At 41.2% G+C, this 16,518-nt stretch overlaps 1 protein-coding gene and 1 non-coding gene across 2 annotated transcripts; both read right to left on the bottom strand.

The window, feature by feature from the left end:
- Positions 1 to 1,481: 1,481 nt before the first annotated feature.
- LOC115812264 (Krueppel-like factor 9) lies at positions 1,482 to 3,538 on the bottom strand. Its single transcript, XM_030774751.1, has 2 exons — positions 2,942 to 3,538; positions 1,482 to 1,738 (listed from the first exon to the last, which is right to left on the bottom strand). The coding sequence occupies exons 1-2, from the start codon at positions 3,423 to 3,425 to the stop codon at positions 1,482 to 1,484; spliced, it is 741 nt and encodes a 246-aa protein (XP_030630611.1). The 5' UTR covers positions 3,426 to 3,538.
- Positions 3,539 to 12,829: 9,291 nt separating this feature from the next.
- On the bottom strand, positions 12,830 to 12,900 carry trnag-gcc (transfer RNA glycine (anticodon GCC)). Its single transcript has one exon. It is a non-coding gene; the product is annotated as a tRNA-Gly (tRNA).
- Between the last annotated feature and the right edge of the window lie 3,618 nt (positions 12,901 to 16,518).

Genomic DNA, 16,518 nt, shown 5'->3' with positions numbered 1-16,518 from the left:
TTGATGATAAACTGAAGAGTCGCTCTATACAAAAAAAAAAAGTGATAAACCTTCAAAGAATGTTTTGGATCCTTTCGGGTTCAAAAGTATTTCATAATTGACAGAAAGTTCAAAATTTAATGTGGTACAAAAAACAACTGGGAAAAAAAGAGTTTTAGGACTAAAAATAGAACTAAAACTTTGGACCTCACACACAATGTGACTCAGCGATCCCCAAAGTTGTATAGAGCTAAAAAAAAAAATGAGTCAACTCAAATTAGATTCTCCTCATAAATTTTTCCAACATTTCTTTTTCTTTCTTGCTGCTTGGCAGTGCATGGGCATAACAACTGACGACACAACGAACTTGATCGTACTATTTAAAGCTGGTTTGTTCAAGAATAAACTAAATGACTTAAAAAAAAAACCCAACAACTACTTGGATGTACATCTACTTTAAGACACACCATCAGTGACTTTGTGAGGCCCAAGTATTACACACTCTGTGATTCTCTATAATATATACTGGCCATCATTCTGGACAGGCGATGGAATTTGGTGAAACTGCGGGTCTGATCTGTCCATATCGTTACCAAGCCATCAAAACAGGTCTGAGGCCAACAGTAAAAGAGGTCTGCAAGATCATCTAACGGTAAAGAGGGAAAGAGTACAGAGACTGGGCTCCAGTCAACACTTTTTTCTAATTTTTCTAATTATGAACATTTCTATTCATGAGGGCAGGAGGGTCAGGAATCTTTCATGAATCCCTTCAACTATGCACTTGTCCTACCATTACAGCTTAAGGTGATGGAACATTTTGGCTATCAACTAAATGCAACTAAACTATACAGCTAGTGATGAGTACAAATGAATACGGAAAACTAACTGCGTGAGGATTGTGCTGCATTTCTGTTTTTTTTTTTTCTCTAAAGGTGACTGTTTTTTTAATTCACTTCTCATGCCAAAGAGAAACTGTCTTTGTGTCTTAGAGGAGGTAGCTGTTGTGTTCTTGTAAGCTGTTGTATCAACCTAGAATGCCGAATCGCATTACAACAATTGGAAAAACAAAATGCCCTAGACGAGAATACTTCTACTACAACCTGACTAAATCATCTGTCAATCATGCTCAGTCATACAATCTCAAATACTAAAGGGAGGGATGTGCATGGGTGAACGGTTGTCATAGGAACAATACTCTATTAGTTAGCATAGACTGGTCGGACAAATTCACCGGAAGACAGAAAACCAGCCCTCTTTTGAAACGCAAGAGGAAACATCAGCTTTTTTGACTCATGTGAACACACATGACCAAAGGACGTGAGCAGCCCTACCGATGTGCTGGAGCCAAAGTGAGAAAAATGACGTTGTGTTGCATCTGAAGGAGAGTGGCCGTACTGCAAAGTAAACATGAATTAGGTCCAGTAGATAAGCAGTCTAGTACAGTGGGTCTGACTTGTGGTGCAGGAGAAAGAGAGACTGACCACTCCCCTTTGCAAGGCCCACTAAGGCTCGGTCGACACCCCCGAGGGACGCTGGGCTGAACCCTGGGCCGTGCCCTTGCGGCTGATCATGGATGGCTGGAAGTCGGGATGCCGGCGAGCGTGCTTGATCAGGTGGTCGCTCCGCATAAAGCGTTTGTCGCAAAGAGGGCACAAGAATCGTTTTTCACCAGTGTGAGTTCGGGTGTGGCGTGCCAACTCATCAGAGCGGGCGAACTTCTTCTCACAATCTGGCCAGGTGCAGGGAAAAGGCCTCTCACCTGGGGGAAATAGAAAGTGTGTTGTAATGAGTATCATTTTGAGCAAATGTGATAATCTGTGTAAATCTGTGGTCTGTAACAATGGTCACTGGGTCAGCCAATACAAGGAGCACGTTTATGGTGCATAATTTAATACTTGTAAAATTGTAAAAATGCTCTCCATCTGAAATTAAGTTCTATCTCACTTCAGAATCTTTAAATGCTGTCCTGCAAAACAGGGGAATGTCGTTCCCTATCTATTTTATCACGCGCTATCGTGCTTTGCCTCACTTAACGCCTTGCACTCTCTCTCAAACAAACATTACAAACTCACAGTCGATCAAACATAGGTATTCTGCTAAACTTGCTAAGAATGAGCATCAACAAACTGAGCTATTGGTCTAAAGGGGCGGGGGCGCTATAACCATACTGAAGATGGCGATATAATGAGTTCTTGCAGAACGTGAAAGTTCCATCTTAAGTTTTTATCTAATGTCCAAAACATCGTATCATATTTATTTTGAGTTAATTTCTACACCAATTTCGAAGTGGAGCAGATGCTACACCTAGAATGTGGGTTTTAGGGGCAACTGCGACGAATTTAAGCGTTTGAATTCGAAGCTGATGCGGCTATAGCCTAACGATATGAAACATTTTATAGGGTACTGAACCTGCGTTGCCTAACGAGCACCACCAAGCGCATGGTTTTGCACTGGAACTCTCTTCATATGCAAATACAAAAGCCAGGCACAGTGCTTTTGGTCCTCCCTCGTTCGTTCCTTCCTTTGTTCATAAACTTCTTTGTTCACGGGCCGCAGTTGGGAGTTTTTACCATCTTTTGTTCGCATTACTGCTGTGATAACTAACCCCAGGAGGACCCCCTTTCAACAAATTCACTTTTTTACCCCATTTGGATGTAAAAAAAAATTAATTGCCATTATGAGGGAAGGAGAAGTTGTTGGTAGAAATGTAAAACGAAGTGATAACAAAATAAAAAGTTAACCTATTTTCTAATAATCGGACCATACAGTAGGTGGAAAACATATTAGCAAATAAATTATAAGTAGACATGGCAAGGTACGTGAGAAATATTACGTCAGATAAAGGCAATTAACAAATTAAATAATGTTAATAGGGTAAGCTACACCGATTCGTTGTATATCCCCTGACAGTGTCTACAGCTTTTCTTTACGTGAATACGTTTTTACAGAGGAGTCGAATTACCTGTGTGCGTTCTGATGTGCGCTTTAAGGTGAGATGATTTCCCATACACTCTGTCACAACCGTCGAAAGTACAAGGGTGACGCTTGGTGGGGGACCGGGGTGCCCCTCCTCCCCAGATCTGTTGAGGGGCATTGTTGTACTGTCCTGGAACAGGGGTGGCAGATGGAGTCATAGTCGGAGTAGGGGTAGTTGAGTCAGACAACGTGGTGTAGCCACTCTCCCCACACGACGAATTACTGCTCTCAGAGTAGGCCGACATAGGACGAAACTTGCCTTGTAGTTCCGTCAGAATTTCTCCCTCTAGTTTCAGGGTCTCTCGTACCTCCCTGTCCTCGTTCGACCCATCTGGCTCCCCGGGAGGAAGGCCCTGAGGAGGGGCCTGGGCAGCCGCAGCAACCGGGGTGGGTCGATGGAGGACAGGACCGGTGGATATCGACACCAAGCATTCGGCAGCGAAGTAGTCCGAGTATGCAAACATCGACATAATTACTTTCTAGCAGATGTTGTAAATAATGTTAGCAAAAAAAAATTCACCACGTTTCCCTAGCCCTACGGATCTTCTCAAAGATTTAAACTCGTTGATCAATAGCTTTGTCTAACTCATCAACGACGGCTCTTATTTAAGTTCAACAAATACGATCGTACATCCGAAAAATAAAGACCAAACGGTCAAAATAAAGGTAAAATACGCTATCGAGCGTGTTTAAGGTCTAAGCCCCAACGTGGTGTCCTATATTGACCCTCGTTTCATTGTGTCTGTGTGAATGCCGGTGGAACCTACGCCCCCAGTAGAGGGAAACACGCAGTGAATGACGTTGCATATTGACGCGCGCTACGGGCGTGGAGCAAAGCGAAACCGCAAAACACTTATTTCTTGCTGTAATGAAAACTCTAAAGGAAGCAGGAGTGTCTGATAGAGTTAAATGTAGTATAGTTCAGATACATATGACTGATCGGTGTACAGGAAAAATATTGTCGATGGTACATTAGTTTCCGAACCAACACATGATTAGAGAAAATAAAGAACAATCGACTCGACCTCCACCTTGTGTTCAGACAGGCCACACCAGAAACCTACTAGCCTACATCGTATAGGAATTTTTCTTTAATTTAACATAGATCTGTATAGAAAATTACCATGCCAGTATGTTTAACAATAATATATTAGAAATTACATGTAATCCATTCGAGCACAGCTGATACTGTTCTAAAGCCTATGTTTTGCAGAATATGCGTAATGGGGGGCGTGGGTCACAGCGTGTCCCACTTTTTCTTGTCACGTATTGTAAAAGGGCGTGACGAGTCTCGGACTCGATGCCTTTCCCTTCATAATTGTATCTCATTTCTTCCTCTCTCTTTCGAGGGATGACTGTTGGAAATAGCATATTTGTAGCGTATTTGCAGAAATATTTTATGCGTGGAGATTTTGTACACCTACATTCCACTGATTCTTTTATTCCCTACAAATAAGCGTTTCGTGCTTATTTACTTATTAACTGAAACTATCGATACAGGACGAAATATTTCAGTTACGTTCCAATTTCTCAAATTATTCCAACTCGCAGTCTTAAATCTTCATCACCAGACTCGCAACACCATAAAGAAGACACAAGAGGCCACTCTTTCCCTGCGTGTCAAGAGGTCCTTGCTCCTCTGCATTTATCATTCATGCAAGAGTTAATCAGATATTTTGGCTCTCATTTGAGATTTAGTATGAATGCATCATCTGTGGGTGTTTTTGAAGAACACATGTGCAGTGTAAAGTTACTGCCTTTCCAAGTTCGTTACCGAACATAACGAATGTGAGTAGGAAACTGGTGATTACTTAAGAGGACTGTTCTCTTTTTCGGAACACGGCCTTTTTCATTGTGGTCACATATCGTCATCCACTACCTGTTGCACTTATTTTGCATATCCGTTCTATGGCACTTCTTAACTATGAGAATTGTGTGGTTTCCCCGTTTGAGCTTTGCGGTTTTTTGATTGGATGCAGACAGTTCTGAGGATCAGTGGGGCAGGACCAGAGGTTTAACCAGACAGAGTGACTCAAACTCGACGGTAGACTTACCTCTGTTCATTTACGTGCGTTAAGTGCTCTCATGTAGTATAACGCCATAAGGCACTGCGTTTTCCCCTAAATAGCCTATTTCCATAGTCATGTCTTCAGCTTCCTTGCTATTTCTCCTAGAGCTCTTGATCATTATTTGGTTTTGCAGTTTGCATTGTAAGTATGCTTTTTTCATTCATTATTTTTTGTTATTTGCACAGTTACTGGCTATTTCAGTAACCGACTCATTACTAGTTTTAAGCTCTAACTTGCAATTTATCGTTTGTGGATCTTTCTTTCTTTATTTTGCACTAAACATTCATAATTGATTTGTGCTGTTGGTGTATGTAAGATACATATTTCAATAACACGTGAAAACAGTAGCATGAATTCAAAAAGGAAAAACAGCAACCTAATATATTGCAAAATCTACGTGAAAGTAAATGTCAGTGGATTTGGAGAAGACATGTGTAGGCCTATTTCTATTATGATACATGTTTATGCTGTTCTGTTTTTCTTAAGGCTGCTCTCAAAAATTGGAGAATGATCAGTTTTGCAATACTGCTTGTTCTGGTGAGATTATGTTCTACTCTATTTTATTATCATTTATTAAAAATTGCAGATATCTAATAACAGCATATCCTCAAGCCGTGAATACCATTAAAATAAAATTAGATTGTTTGCATAACAAATTTATTCATATTTGGCAGTGGACTCACTTCTTTGCTCACATGAATGTCTGTTAATCCCAATAAAGAGTAATGCTGTAATTTGATTATAGGTGTAATTATGCACGTTGTTTGTGATTAAAGTGTCTTCAAATGTGGAGAGAGGGGCAAGGCACACATACAGATACAGCACAGTAATAAGTACCACTTCCAGAGGTTCCTCATCCAGTGGCAGTCAGCTGGCATTCGACTGTGTGGTGGACATCGATGTCATTCCAGGATGCCAACTGAGGGTGATGAAGGTTAGATTGAACCTCTAGGCTCATTTTACATGTCTGGTCTGATTGTGAAGAAGTTTTAAAGCTGTATTTCACATTAGCAGTGTTGGACATGATGCATATGTATACATATTTTATTCGTTAATGACACATATTTTGTAGTTAAACTGGAACTCTGATATTATTATTATTATTATTATTATTATTATTATTCCTGTACTGGACAGAGTTGGGCCAACACCAACGTGGGTAAGTTATAACAGTGACATTATCTCGAGTCAAAAGTCAACATGTCTTATGTTTCCTTCACACAGCTCAGGAACCCTCAAATTAAACAGAGTTCTTCAAAGAGAGACAACGCTGCTCAACGTTTTAAGAGTATCAGGTATTTCTGTAACTGTGCATGACAATGTCACCTTAATGTAAAGTGTTCATGAGAAGGATGTAGAGTGTAGTCCATATTATCTGCAGTGACGCCACCCTACAGCAGGCAGGCCACAGATTCTGATTCTGTCCTGTTGGATATGTGTTGAAAGACTGAGACTGAAGGATGGCCCATCTGGTATTTTGATTTCCCAGAGAGGCACTGGAGAGGCATCCCCTGCGGTTCTCACTTCTCAGAGGAAAGGTCACGGCACTTTGCCCGCAGGAGGCCGAGCAGGTGTGGACCTTAAACATCAAGAGAGCTCTACTGAGCATGTTCCAGACCTCCTACTCCGAAGGGGTCCGAGAGATCGTGAAAGAGGTGAGGGCTAGAGGTCACATGTCTCAATGATCCACAGGCTGTCTGCTGTATGAACATGTGTAATGCTTCTTTAATGCAAACTTAGTGAAAGTGCTACAACCATTGTTTTTATGAGCATAACTGACATTTTTGCCATTTTTTGTGGATACATTACCATTACAAGTATAAAAATAGAGTTGCAGGATGTAACTGTCAGTGCAACACTGAAGCAGTTCTATAAGTCCAAGTCTCAAAACTGCTTAGCAAATGATATAATTTGGTATTGAACATGGTATAGAATGAGTCTCATTGGATTTTAAACTGTCCCTGTATCTCCTTGCTCTTCTCCAGAGTGATGTTTATGGGACCTGCATGACCATCTATGAGAGGAAAGGGCCCATGCTGATCAAGACACGAAAACTTAATCAGTGCTTCAGACAGAGAATCAGTGACTTTTCGCCAAATTCTGTCCCCTTTAAAGAGGACACAGTGAGTCCCTCACTCTTAACAATAATACACCACACTAACTTACCAGCCCATCTAAAGTCTCTTAACCTTGCAAAAGTCAAGCCAATGCTGCCGACTAGCAAAAGCTGGATATTCTTTGAGTCTGATGTTTAGTCCTTTCTGATCAGGTGGTGAGTCCCCACCTCCAGTGCACACAAATCCAGGGAACAACGCTGATGGAGAAAGTGAACTGTACAGAGACCATGGCACTTGTGCCGCTTCCAGGATTCATGGATGTAACACAGACCAAAACCATTTCAACCCTCACCCTTCTCAGGAGCCTGAAGGATGTACCTATGGAATCAGGTAAGGCTCAACCCCTTTGCTCGTATCACGTTAAACAAGCAAGGATTTATCTACTGTAATATATGTGTATGACATCTATGATATTGTGAATGACCATCTGTGGGGTTATCACAGCATGAAATATATTAGGAACTGAGCTTTTTGCTCTGTTTCTGACAGTCTTACAAGGAAAAAGATACCTGACTGATCTGAGGTATGAGGTGGAACCTCCAAAGTCAGTGAGAGGACAGCCATCCAGTCAGGAAGTCATCATCAACACTGTGAGAATGCTGTGTGCCCAGCTGCCTGACCAACAAAAGGTCAGTCCCCAGTCAGAAATCTAACAGCCCTGTTCTTTTTGTTTGTGCTTACCTCTCCTCTGCTAATCCATATCTCACCTGCCATTTTCCTACAGCAGTCTGAACTCTTTATGAGTCTGGTCCTCCATTTGAGAACTATGTCCCTCCCACACTTGAGGGATGTCTGGCGGGAGGCTTCGTTCAAATGTCGAGATGACTGGTAAATGTCTGACAAGTGCCCTTCCTCAAGTGTTCACTAGTTTATGTTTGTACTTATCGTGGCATAAGCAATGAGTTTTTAATGAGAAAGTATTCATTTTAACTTCAAACTTCTTTATTTGTGAAATTCTGTATAAATTGTCCATTGTCTATCTGCAACCAAAACTGTAATAGTGGCATTTGTGCACTGTAACATGGCATATTTTGTCTAGACTTACAACTAAAGTGATGTCTTTTGATGACACTGCTATGTTGTCATTACAGGCAGCCCCTGTTAGAAGCATTACCAACCTGTGGCACAGAAGAATGTATCCTTCTCACCACAGATCTCTTCCTAAACAACAGCATCGAGCAAGATCACTTTAGGTCCCTCCTCAACTCCCTCTCTTTTGTTCCCAAGCCAACTCCATCTATGATCAGCCGTATCAGCGTGAGTGTTGAGAGCACATTTACATGTTTACTGAACAGGTCCTTGTTGAGCTGTGGAAATTCTCTCCTTCTTCTTTAATGTCATCATGAATACAAATCCAATCCATATAAGAGATTAACTGGCTGATACACAAACATAATTACACAGTTTCATGTAGTAACAAGGCGAGTTATGAATCCTGAAAATAAGTCCTCATAATTTGCCCATTGGTGTCTGTAATAGGTCTTACTTCAGACTCCTGACATCCGTCCAAAGGTACTGCTGACTGTGTCCTCACTGGTTCATCGCCTATGTCAGAGGGACAAGTCTTCATGTCATCAGATCCCTGAAGTCCAGCAGTTCATCAGCTTTCTAACAGAAAGTCTAGGAAAAGACTGTGGACCGCAGGGGCCAGCAAAGATCACAGAGGTGCAAATATAATGATGATAATGTATAAAGTATGATAATGTATGAAGTAATGGTAATTGCTTACTCATCATGAAGATGACTAGCAACAGTCTCCATAAAAATGCATTGGAAAGACTGTTGGAAGCTTAACTGGTTAAGAAAAGTATGATATTATGAGTCCTGTTGAACCTTATGGTAACGCTCCATGGGACTCTTCTGTATATTAGGTATAACAGCAATAGTAACGTACAATGTTCTCCTTTTATCACCATAGTTGCTTCATCTACTGAAAGCAGTGGGGAATGCAGGCTTGGCCGCTTCATCACTGGTCCCTAAACTGAACCGCTGTATTAAGGACCAATCTGCACCTTTGGAACTGCGGCTAGCTGCTGTCCAGGCTTTCAAACACATCCCCTGCCATGCTGATGTCAGTAACATCAAAAGAAGTTTACACTGTAGTTTGTGTAATATTAAACCTGTCTTTGATGCAAATGAGAGTTTTTTAATGCACATTTGTTTGTTTTGTTTTTGTATCAGAGAAGACTCAGTATCTGTATTGTGAGCACAAATCTATTGCTGATATTTTGTTTCTCCTCAGAGAAGAACACTTATCTGGGCATACCAGGCACCTCAAGAGAATGTGGAGGTCAGGATTGCAGCCTACCTGCAGTTAATGTGCTGTCCTAACCAGGAGGTGTTCAAGGTTGTGAAGACCACATTAAGTAACGAGAAGTCCAGTCAAGGTGTGAGTCATGAGTAGTCAAAGCTCAGAGAAGATAAGCTGAGGATACCATTGGAGACAGACAAGTTCTGTTTAATAAGTAACATTCCCCTAAGGAGCTTCTATCCATGTATTAAGGACAGTTTCCCAAGGTCATTCTGTGGAATCCAAAAACATATAGTTATTTTGTAATGTACAGGTATCATAGATAGAAACATATATCTCCATATGAACAAAAATAAAAGACTGGCTTTGTTTCTTTTTCACTCAGTTGGTTCCTTTGTTTGGAGCCACCTCTCAAACATACTGAAAACAGAAGACCCTTTCAAGAAAGAGCTTATGGAGTCACTGCCTGATGACATCATCAGTAAAGACTTTGAAGCAGAATCATGGAAGTATTCTTCATACTTTGACCTCAACATGGACACAGGTATCATTTGTGGGACCATCTAAGCATTCATCTGTACGTTGTCTCAGCAATTTGGTTAAACTGTTTCATTAACCAGTTGTAATACTGTACAAGGTTTGCTGGAATGTTCTTTGGTCTAATGTTTTTTTGTATATCTGCCAGGTTTTGGTGCTGCTAATGTGGAGGGAATGTTAGTTTTCTCCCCCGAGTCTTTTCTACCACGCTCTGCTATGGCTAATTTGACTCTTCAGGTCATGGGAAGAGCTTTCAACTTGTTGGAGGTGACAGAGAAATACAACAGCTGTATTTTTCCTAATTCATTATGGTGACTAATTGGTGTAGAGCTCCAATATTTGATTCCAGAATTGTGAGGCAGTTGCGTATAGGCTGAGTTGTTCTAACCTGTCTTCAATATGAATAATTATGCTTTAGAATCATGAAATTGTTATTTTCAGATTGATTTTCGAATGGAAAATGCAGAACCTCTGCTAAAGAACATATTTGAAGGTCATTCTGCATCGGCTCCTCAAAGACATGGTCCACAGGATGAAGCAGACCCTAAGGAATTTGAGAACAGGAAGAGAAGGAATGGGAAGATGTGGGAAGCCAAGACTCAACAGAGAGAGAGTCAGAATGAGAACTGTAAATCAAATATTTTTAGTCACCTCAAAAACCTCAAGACCAAGGTGAGGCTCCTAAGAGGTTCAGATTTATTAACTACCTTCGCATAACTATGCATCTGCAATCACCAACTACTATATGTAAGTTTACAGGACAAAGGGTCAAAGACAGTGGACCACGGTGTTGGATTGGTGTCAAGATGTTTGGTATTGACTTAACCTTCATGACATGTGATGACATCTTTGCTTATTCAAGGGAGCTCTCGCTTAATGCAGCTGAAGTGGCTGTGAAGCTACTGAAGGTCAGATATTTTTTGCTGGACAATTCCTTGATCCACTATTTCTCTTCTTTACTCTGAACTACTTTACTATTCCTAACCCTCTCACAACTTGGGGCAATTTGATGTTTAATGTTTTTCTTGTGGCACTGATGTGAATTAGCCCTTGAAATTTCTCTCTCAATATTTGTTTTCCAGGGCCAGGAAGTTAAGCTCAATCACAGGGCTGTTGTGTGGGCAGAAGAGCTGATCTTGCCATCTCTGTCAGGGTTACCCATAAAATTTGGCACCAACATGTCCTCTCTCTTTTCCCTTCGACTGAAGGGCAGTGCCAACCATCGAGACTGGTCTCACTTCTCATTGTCTGGTTACATCAAACCACAGTAAGTTCCTGTTGTTCTTCTTCAATGCAGAAAGTTCTCAAAGCTCTCATTTCTGATGAGATATCTCCTCCTATATGTATTTGTCCTCTTGACTAGTGCTCTTGTGAGTATCTCAGTGAGAATTGCTGTAGATGGAGCTTTTGGACGGGCTGGTTTGGATTGGGTCACACAGTTCAGGACGGCAACCAGTTTGGACGGAAGTGTACAAATGCAGCATGGTCAAAGCATAAGGGTGGTCCTCAACACACCAGAGGATACTATGGATATTGTGTCTCTCAGGTTTGAAAAAAAAAGGTTTATATAAGAGAATTTATGGGAGTGACAGTCTGTTCTTAAGTCTCAACAAATGACAAAATTTACTTTTCTCAAACAGCTCAAGGATGTATTGTGTGAATGGAGATAGCAGAGAAGAGTTTGTGGGTACAAGGAACCGCATGGAGAAGACCACCTGTACTCCAAAGACATGTGAGTTAACCTCGGAAGGGTAATGGTTTAACAATTTCATAGTATTTATGTCGGAGTTTCTGTTGCATCAAGATAAAAAAAAAAACACTGTTACCAACTAATGTAAATTTACAGTGAAATTCTTGCAGTAATCTACTGTATTCTTTAAATACAGTAGATTATGGAAAAAAATGCTTAATTCTGGATAGTCAAGATAAATCTCTTTGTCAAAGTAGTCAAAATGTTTGTTTTTACGGTAATTAGCTGTTATTTTCAAAGCATATCAAGGAATCTAACCGGAAATTACTAACCATGCAAGCATCAAGAAATACCATGGTGCGATGGTAAAGACACTAGTGCACAACTATAGAGAGACCTGGGTTCACATCCCAGTAGTGTGCTGTTGCAAGATTAGAGGTGAACAGTCCAGGGACAAATAGCATGAAGCGGTGCACACATTATGACTTCCCAGAAAAGGGCTCAGATATGGTCGATGGCTCCACATATATCAGAAGAGACATGCTGAGTCACCGACTACATGTGGTAATTTGTAAGTTCACCATCTGTAATGTAGGTTGTTTAAGTGATGGGGTAAATTGAAACGAGAGACTTAACCGGAGGGCAAAAAAGATGTAACTTAAACTGTAATGTTGAAATAATACATTAAAAATATACTTATGAGCATTAAGAAATACAAGGGGCTAGTTAAAAACTGTACAAGATTAGTACTTTTTTTATCCATCCACCAGGGTCTAAGATGGTCGGTTGGCAGCTGTGCTCTGACATGTCCTACCCTCTCTCATTGATGGGAAAAGGTTTTCCACCACCAGGCCCAGTGTTGTTTTCTCTCAGGCTTCTGAAACTTGACAGAGGACTCCACCAGTACCTCTTGGAAGCTGCCTATGCTTTTGTTCCTCAGGTAATCCAGGTCAACTTCACATCTGCACCATAGTCAAAGGACTTTTGCTTTGCTTAAAACATACTAGTGACCAAGATAAAGAGTTAATGCTTATTTAAATTATAACTCGATCTCTTGTCTTTAAGAAATAAGTTCATATTACGATCTGTCAACACGTTCTCATTCCCAACTTGTCAAATACGGCAGCTTGGTCAGTGGCCCTACATTTCAAACTGTGACACTCCCTAGGTACCCCTCTAGTATCAGTTTTGCTATTGCACAAAAACTTGATGCATTGGCCGGGAATCGAACCCGGGCCTCCCGCGTGGCAGGCGAGAATTCTACCACTGAACCACCAATGCAACTTAAAAGTTGACTCAGGCCCAGTGGACTCCAAAATCAGGGAAGGGTCTGACCTAAAAGCTGCCATCTTTGACGAGTTGGGAATGAGAATGTGTTGGATTTGTATCCAGTTCTTCTCCCTGATGTGTATCTCAGAGGAATTCTTGGATACCCCTTGAGGCCACTCTGCTCCTGTTCCTTGGCACACCTCAGTCCACCATTCCCCGTGATGTGTCCATAGACTTCAGCTTCAGTCCTCAGAGGCTCCTCCTGAAATTGACTCATCCACTGAAAACCATTCTCATCCAAGGTCTTATTTCTGGTTATAGGACATGTAATACACGTTTTGGTTGCCAGTCCAAAGATAGTAATGAGGAAATTTCAGTTTGTGACATTGCAGAGCTGAACTATACTGAAGCCTTTTGGCTGGCCAAGCTCTACTGACAATGTTCATGGTGTTGTTTTCACAGGACAGCTTGAGCAACTAAAGGGCTTGTACTCAGGGAGACTTCAACTTCTGATAGACAATATTCACCACTATTATCTCAAGGTAGCTACCTCTTGGCTGAAAACAGAATTTCACAAAGACTGAAAAAAAATACAAGCTATTTATATTTCTTAAAAATTTTCACTGATATATTTCCCATTGTGCCTCAGGGACTGATGGAAACACTAAATCTTCCGACAGAGAAGAGAGTGCAGTTTCACTTAGAGGGTAAAGTAGCACTGAATGGGCATCCCATCATCCTCTCTGTTAATGTCACCCATGGGCTCAGCAGGAAGATCGGCATTTCTGCAATGCTCCAAAATGTTTTCAACAAACCTGCTTCCTTCTCAGGTATTAACTTAAAAGGCACCATTTGCCACCATATACTGAGCAATAGCAGAGCTGTTTTCTCTTGTGATTGTGTATAATGATTAAAGCACTACATAGTAAGACAGAACAGACAGATTTGTAGTTTGGGTCTATCTTTGGAAACTATACATCACTGTAGAAGAAAATGAACTGCGAAAGTGAGGCTTAAACTGTGAGGTCTGCCCATTGATACTCAGTACAGCTAGAGCGGAGGCAAGATGATGGCCAGAGACAGTACTCTGTGGATGCAGGATTTCTGCTACCTGGTTTACTACGTGGCAAGATCCTTGGTCTGCTGGATCATAGGGGCCCAGAGTGGAGCTCCGCCTTCAGGCTTAGATACAGCATGACAGGTAAAACATTCTGTCATGGGTAAAAAGGGCCTCTGAGAGCATTACACGGGATACAATGACAGTTCTGTGTTTTTTTCAGAGGAGACACAGCGCATGCAAGAGTGTCACATGTCTCAGAGCCTGAGGACTGAAATGAAGCCAGTTCAGACATACCACATGAGAGCTCAGCATGAGCTTCACTGTTCTCAGATCAGTTCCCTCAACCACAAGGTACAATAGGCACTGTGCTATTCAGAAGAATCTAAAGATTCGTACCATGAATGGTTACTCTTAGCTACTTCTTCTCAGACATAACTGAAGTCTTAAACTTGACTGATATTGAAAACTGATGTTGGTTTTCATCCTTTTTACTACAGATTCAGCTTAGGCATGAGAAAAGTCCCGTTCATGTCCAGTCCTCACTTGACTTGAGTTATGGAAAGCACTGGGACCAAGGCAGCAATAACCACAAGATCCTCCTGAGTCAGTCAATAAGAAACCAGTCCAGGCAAAACCTCACCAGTTACACCCTGGAGGTGAAACCCTTATCACAGATTTTGTAATCAATTAGCAAAAATATGCAATCCCTGTAAAAAGAGGAACATTTCAGATCTGCTTGCTCAAAAGTAACGTTCATTCACACTTATCAGGACTTTGAAGCCTGTATGTGACCAATTAGTAGAAATTCTACTCCTACTAGAATCGCAGTATGCTTGGAGAAGCAGATATTGCTTTTTTAGGTACTCAGTACTAGGATTCATTTTTTCACAGTCTTTGATTTAGAACCATTATGAGTAAACTTGCATCAAATCATGTCAAAGAATGAAGTGTCCACTCCCATCTTATTGTGTGGACAGCATCAAATGGATCGAAAAAGGATTAATTCCTCTTTTCCCTGTTTACGTTAGATTACCCTTCAAGTCCCAGAAAAGGGGCTGAACTATAGGACTCAGCTTCTACACTCTCATGTGAGAGGAATTAAAGCAGAGAGCAGCACCCATCTGAAGGTCAACTATAATGACCAGATGCCTTTGGTGGCTGGACTCCACTGGAGAGATCTGTCCTCAAAATCCTCACTGAAAAAATGGGAAGGTGCCTCATGAACGAAAGATTTTGTTTAATTCACAGAATAAAATACCTTTAAGAGACATGTAGTAATTTGTTTTATAAAGCTGATGTAGGTTGGTACATACATATATGCAGATTTCTACAAACAAATAGATGTAGATATGGATATACGTATAGATAAAGATAGATATAAATTTGCCAAATCAGTATCTCTTTCACTGTGCTCCTAGTCACATTCAACATGGACACCCCCTGGCTGTATATCTACTTGGTCCATAAGCTAAGCCAACCCCAGCATGGAATAACTCATTTCACCTCTGAACTAACCACCCGCAAATGGGTGACAATACGGAGCCTGGTCCTAGAGACCCTCTACAGAGAAAGAAGCAGAATCAGGGAAGGCCACTTACACATCTTCACACCAACAGTCACTTATTTAAAGGTATCATTTTACTGATCTCTCGTAGAGTCTTAAAGTTATGAAATGATGTTGAACTGTAATGCAAGTCTACGTGCTGCCTGAATGCAACAGTGCTTCTCAATTATGCCCAAGAACAGGTAAAATGACCTGCTCTGCTTTGGTTTTAGGTTCATTGCCTCTGTAGGTTCACAGATGTCTGTTTCTTGGCTTATTGTTGTCAGCGCTGTGATGTCACAGTGGTAGTAAAGTGGTAGCATTACTGCTGAAAAAACTGAAAGCGTGACGTACTTTGGTTTACTGTAGTTGTGATGTCTCTGTTCCAGGTTGGTAGTCGGGGCATGTTGGGGAAACGGAGCATAAAAGCCTCCTATTCTCTCAGCACAGCGTGGACCCCTGGGCTGCTAGGCGAGATCCTTGTAGTCAGTGGCAGGGAACTGAAGTCCCTGGTGCTGACCACCAGTTACGGCAAACAGAACCTCAACATCTCTGCTAATTTTACCACTCTGGATAAGGTTAAAATTGATAAACGCATTCAACATATGAGCCCTTGTTATTTTACCCAAGGTGTTTATTATTTTGTGAGCGCATCACTATGTCCTATAGTTTGGACTATAGTTTTCAAAGGTTCATGTCTCATCTTGTGTTCAGAAGCTGAAGAAGAGGCTAGTAATGATGAGGATGGTGCTGTCAGAACAGAGGAGTCATTATGTAGAGCTCGAGATGGAAGGTGGAGTGGAGGAACAAAAGAAGGACAGGAGGACATATAAAAAACGATGGATGCTGCGCTTCAGGTCTTTTGATGTTCACATCATTATCTAAGCATTAGTGTTTGAGTACCATATGGACAATAACAGGACAATATCCACATCATGCGGTTCCTATTAAACAATGGGACCATGAGTAAAAAAACGGCTTTAACATGAATAATGGTGACAGTTGGGGTGATACTCTTTCCTGCAGA

The sequence above is a fragment of the Chanos chanos genome, chromosome 5, assembly GCF_902362185.1.
Source record: "Chanos chanos chromosome 5, fChaCha1.1, whole genome shotgun sequence".
Taxonomy (NCBI): Eukaryota; Metazoa; Chordata; class Actinopteri; order Gonorynchiformes; family Chanidae; genus Chanos; species Chanos chanos.
The sequence above is the reverse complement of the archived record's forward strand: the minus strand, read 5'-3'. Positions and strand labels throughout refer to the sequence as shown.

What these genes read in the sequence shown, in the direction of transcription:
- LOC115812264 (XM_030774751.1), bottom strand. Translation starts at nt 3,425, where the DNA reads ATGTCGATGTTTGCATACTCGGACTACTTCGCTGCCGAATGCTTGGTG. An exon ending in GCACATCAGAACGCACACAG is followed by an intron (nt 1,739 to 2,941) that starts GTAATTCGACTC and finishes TATTTCCCCCAG; the next exon opens with GTGAGAGGCCTTTTCCCTGC.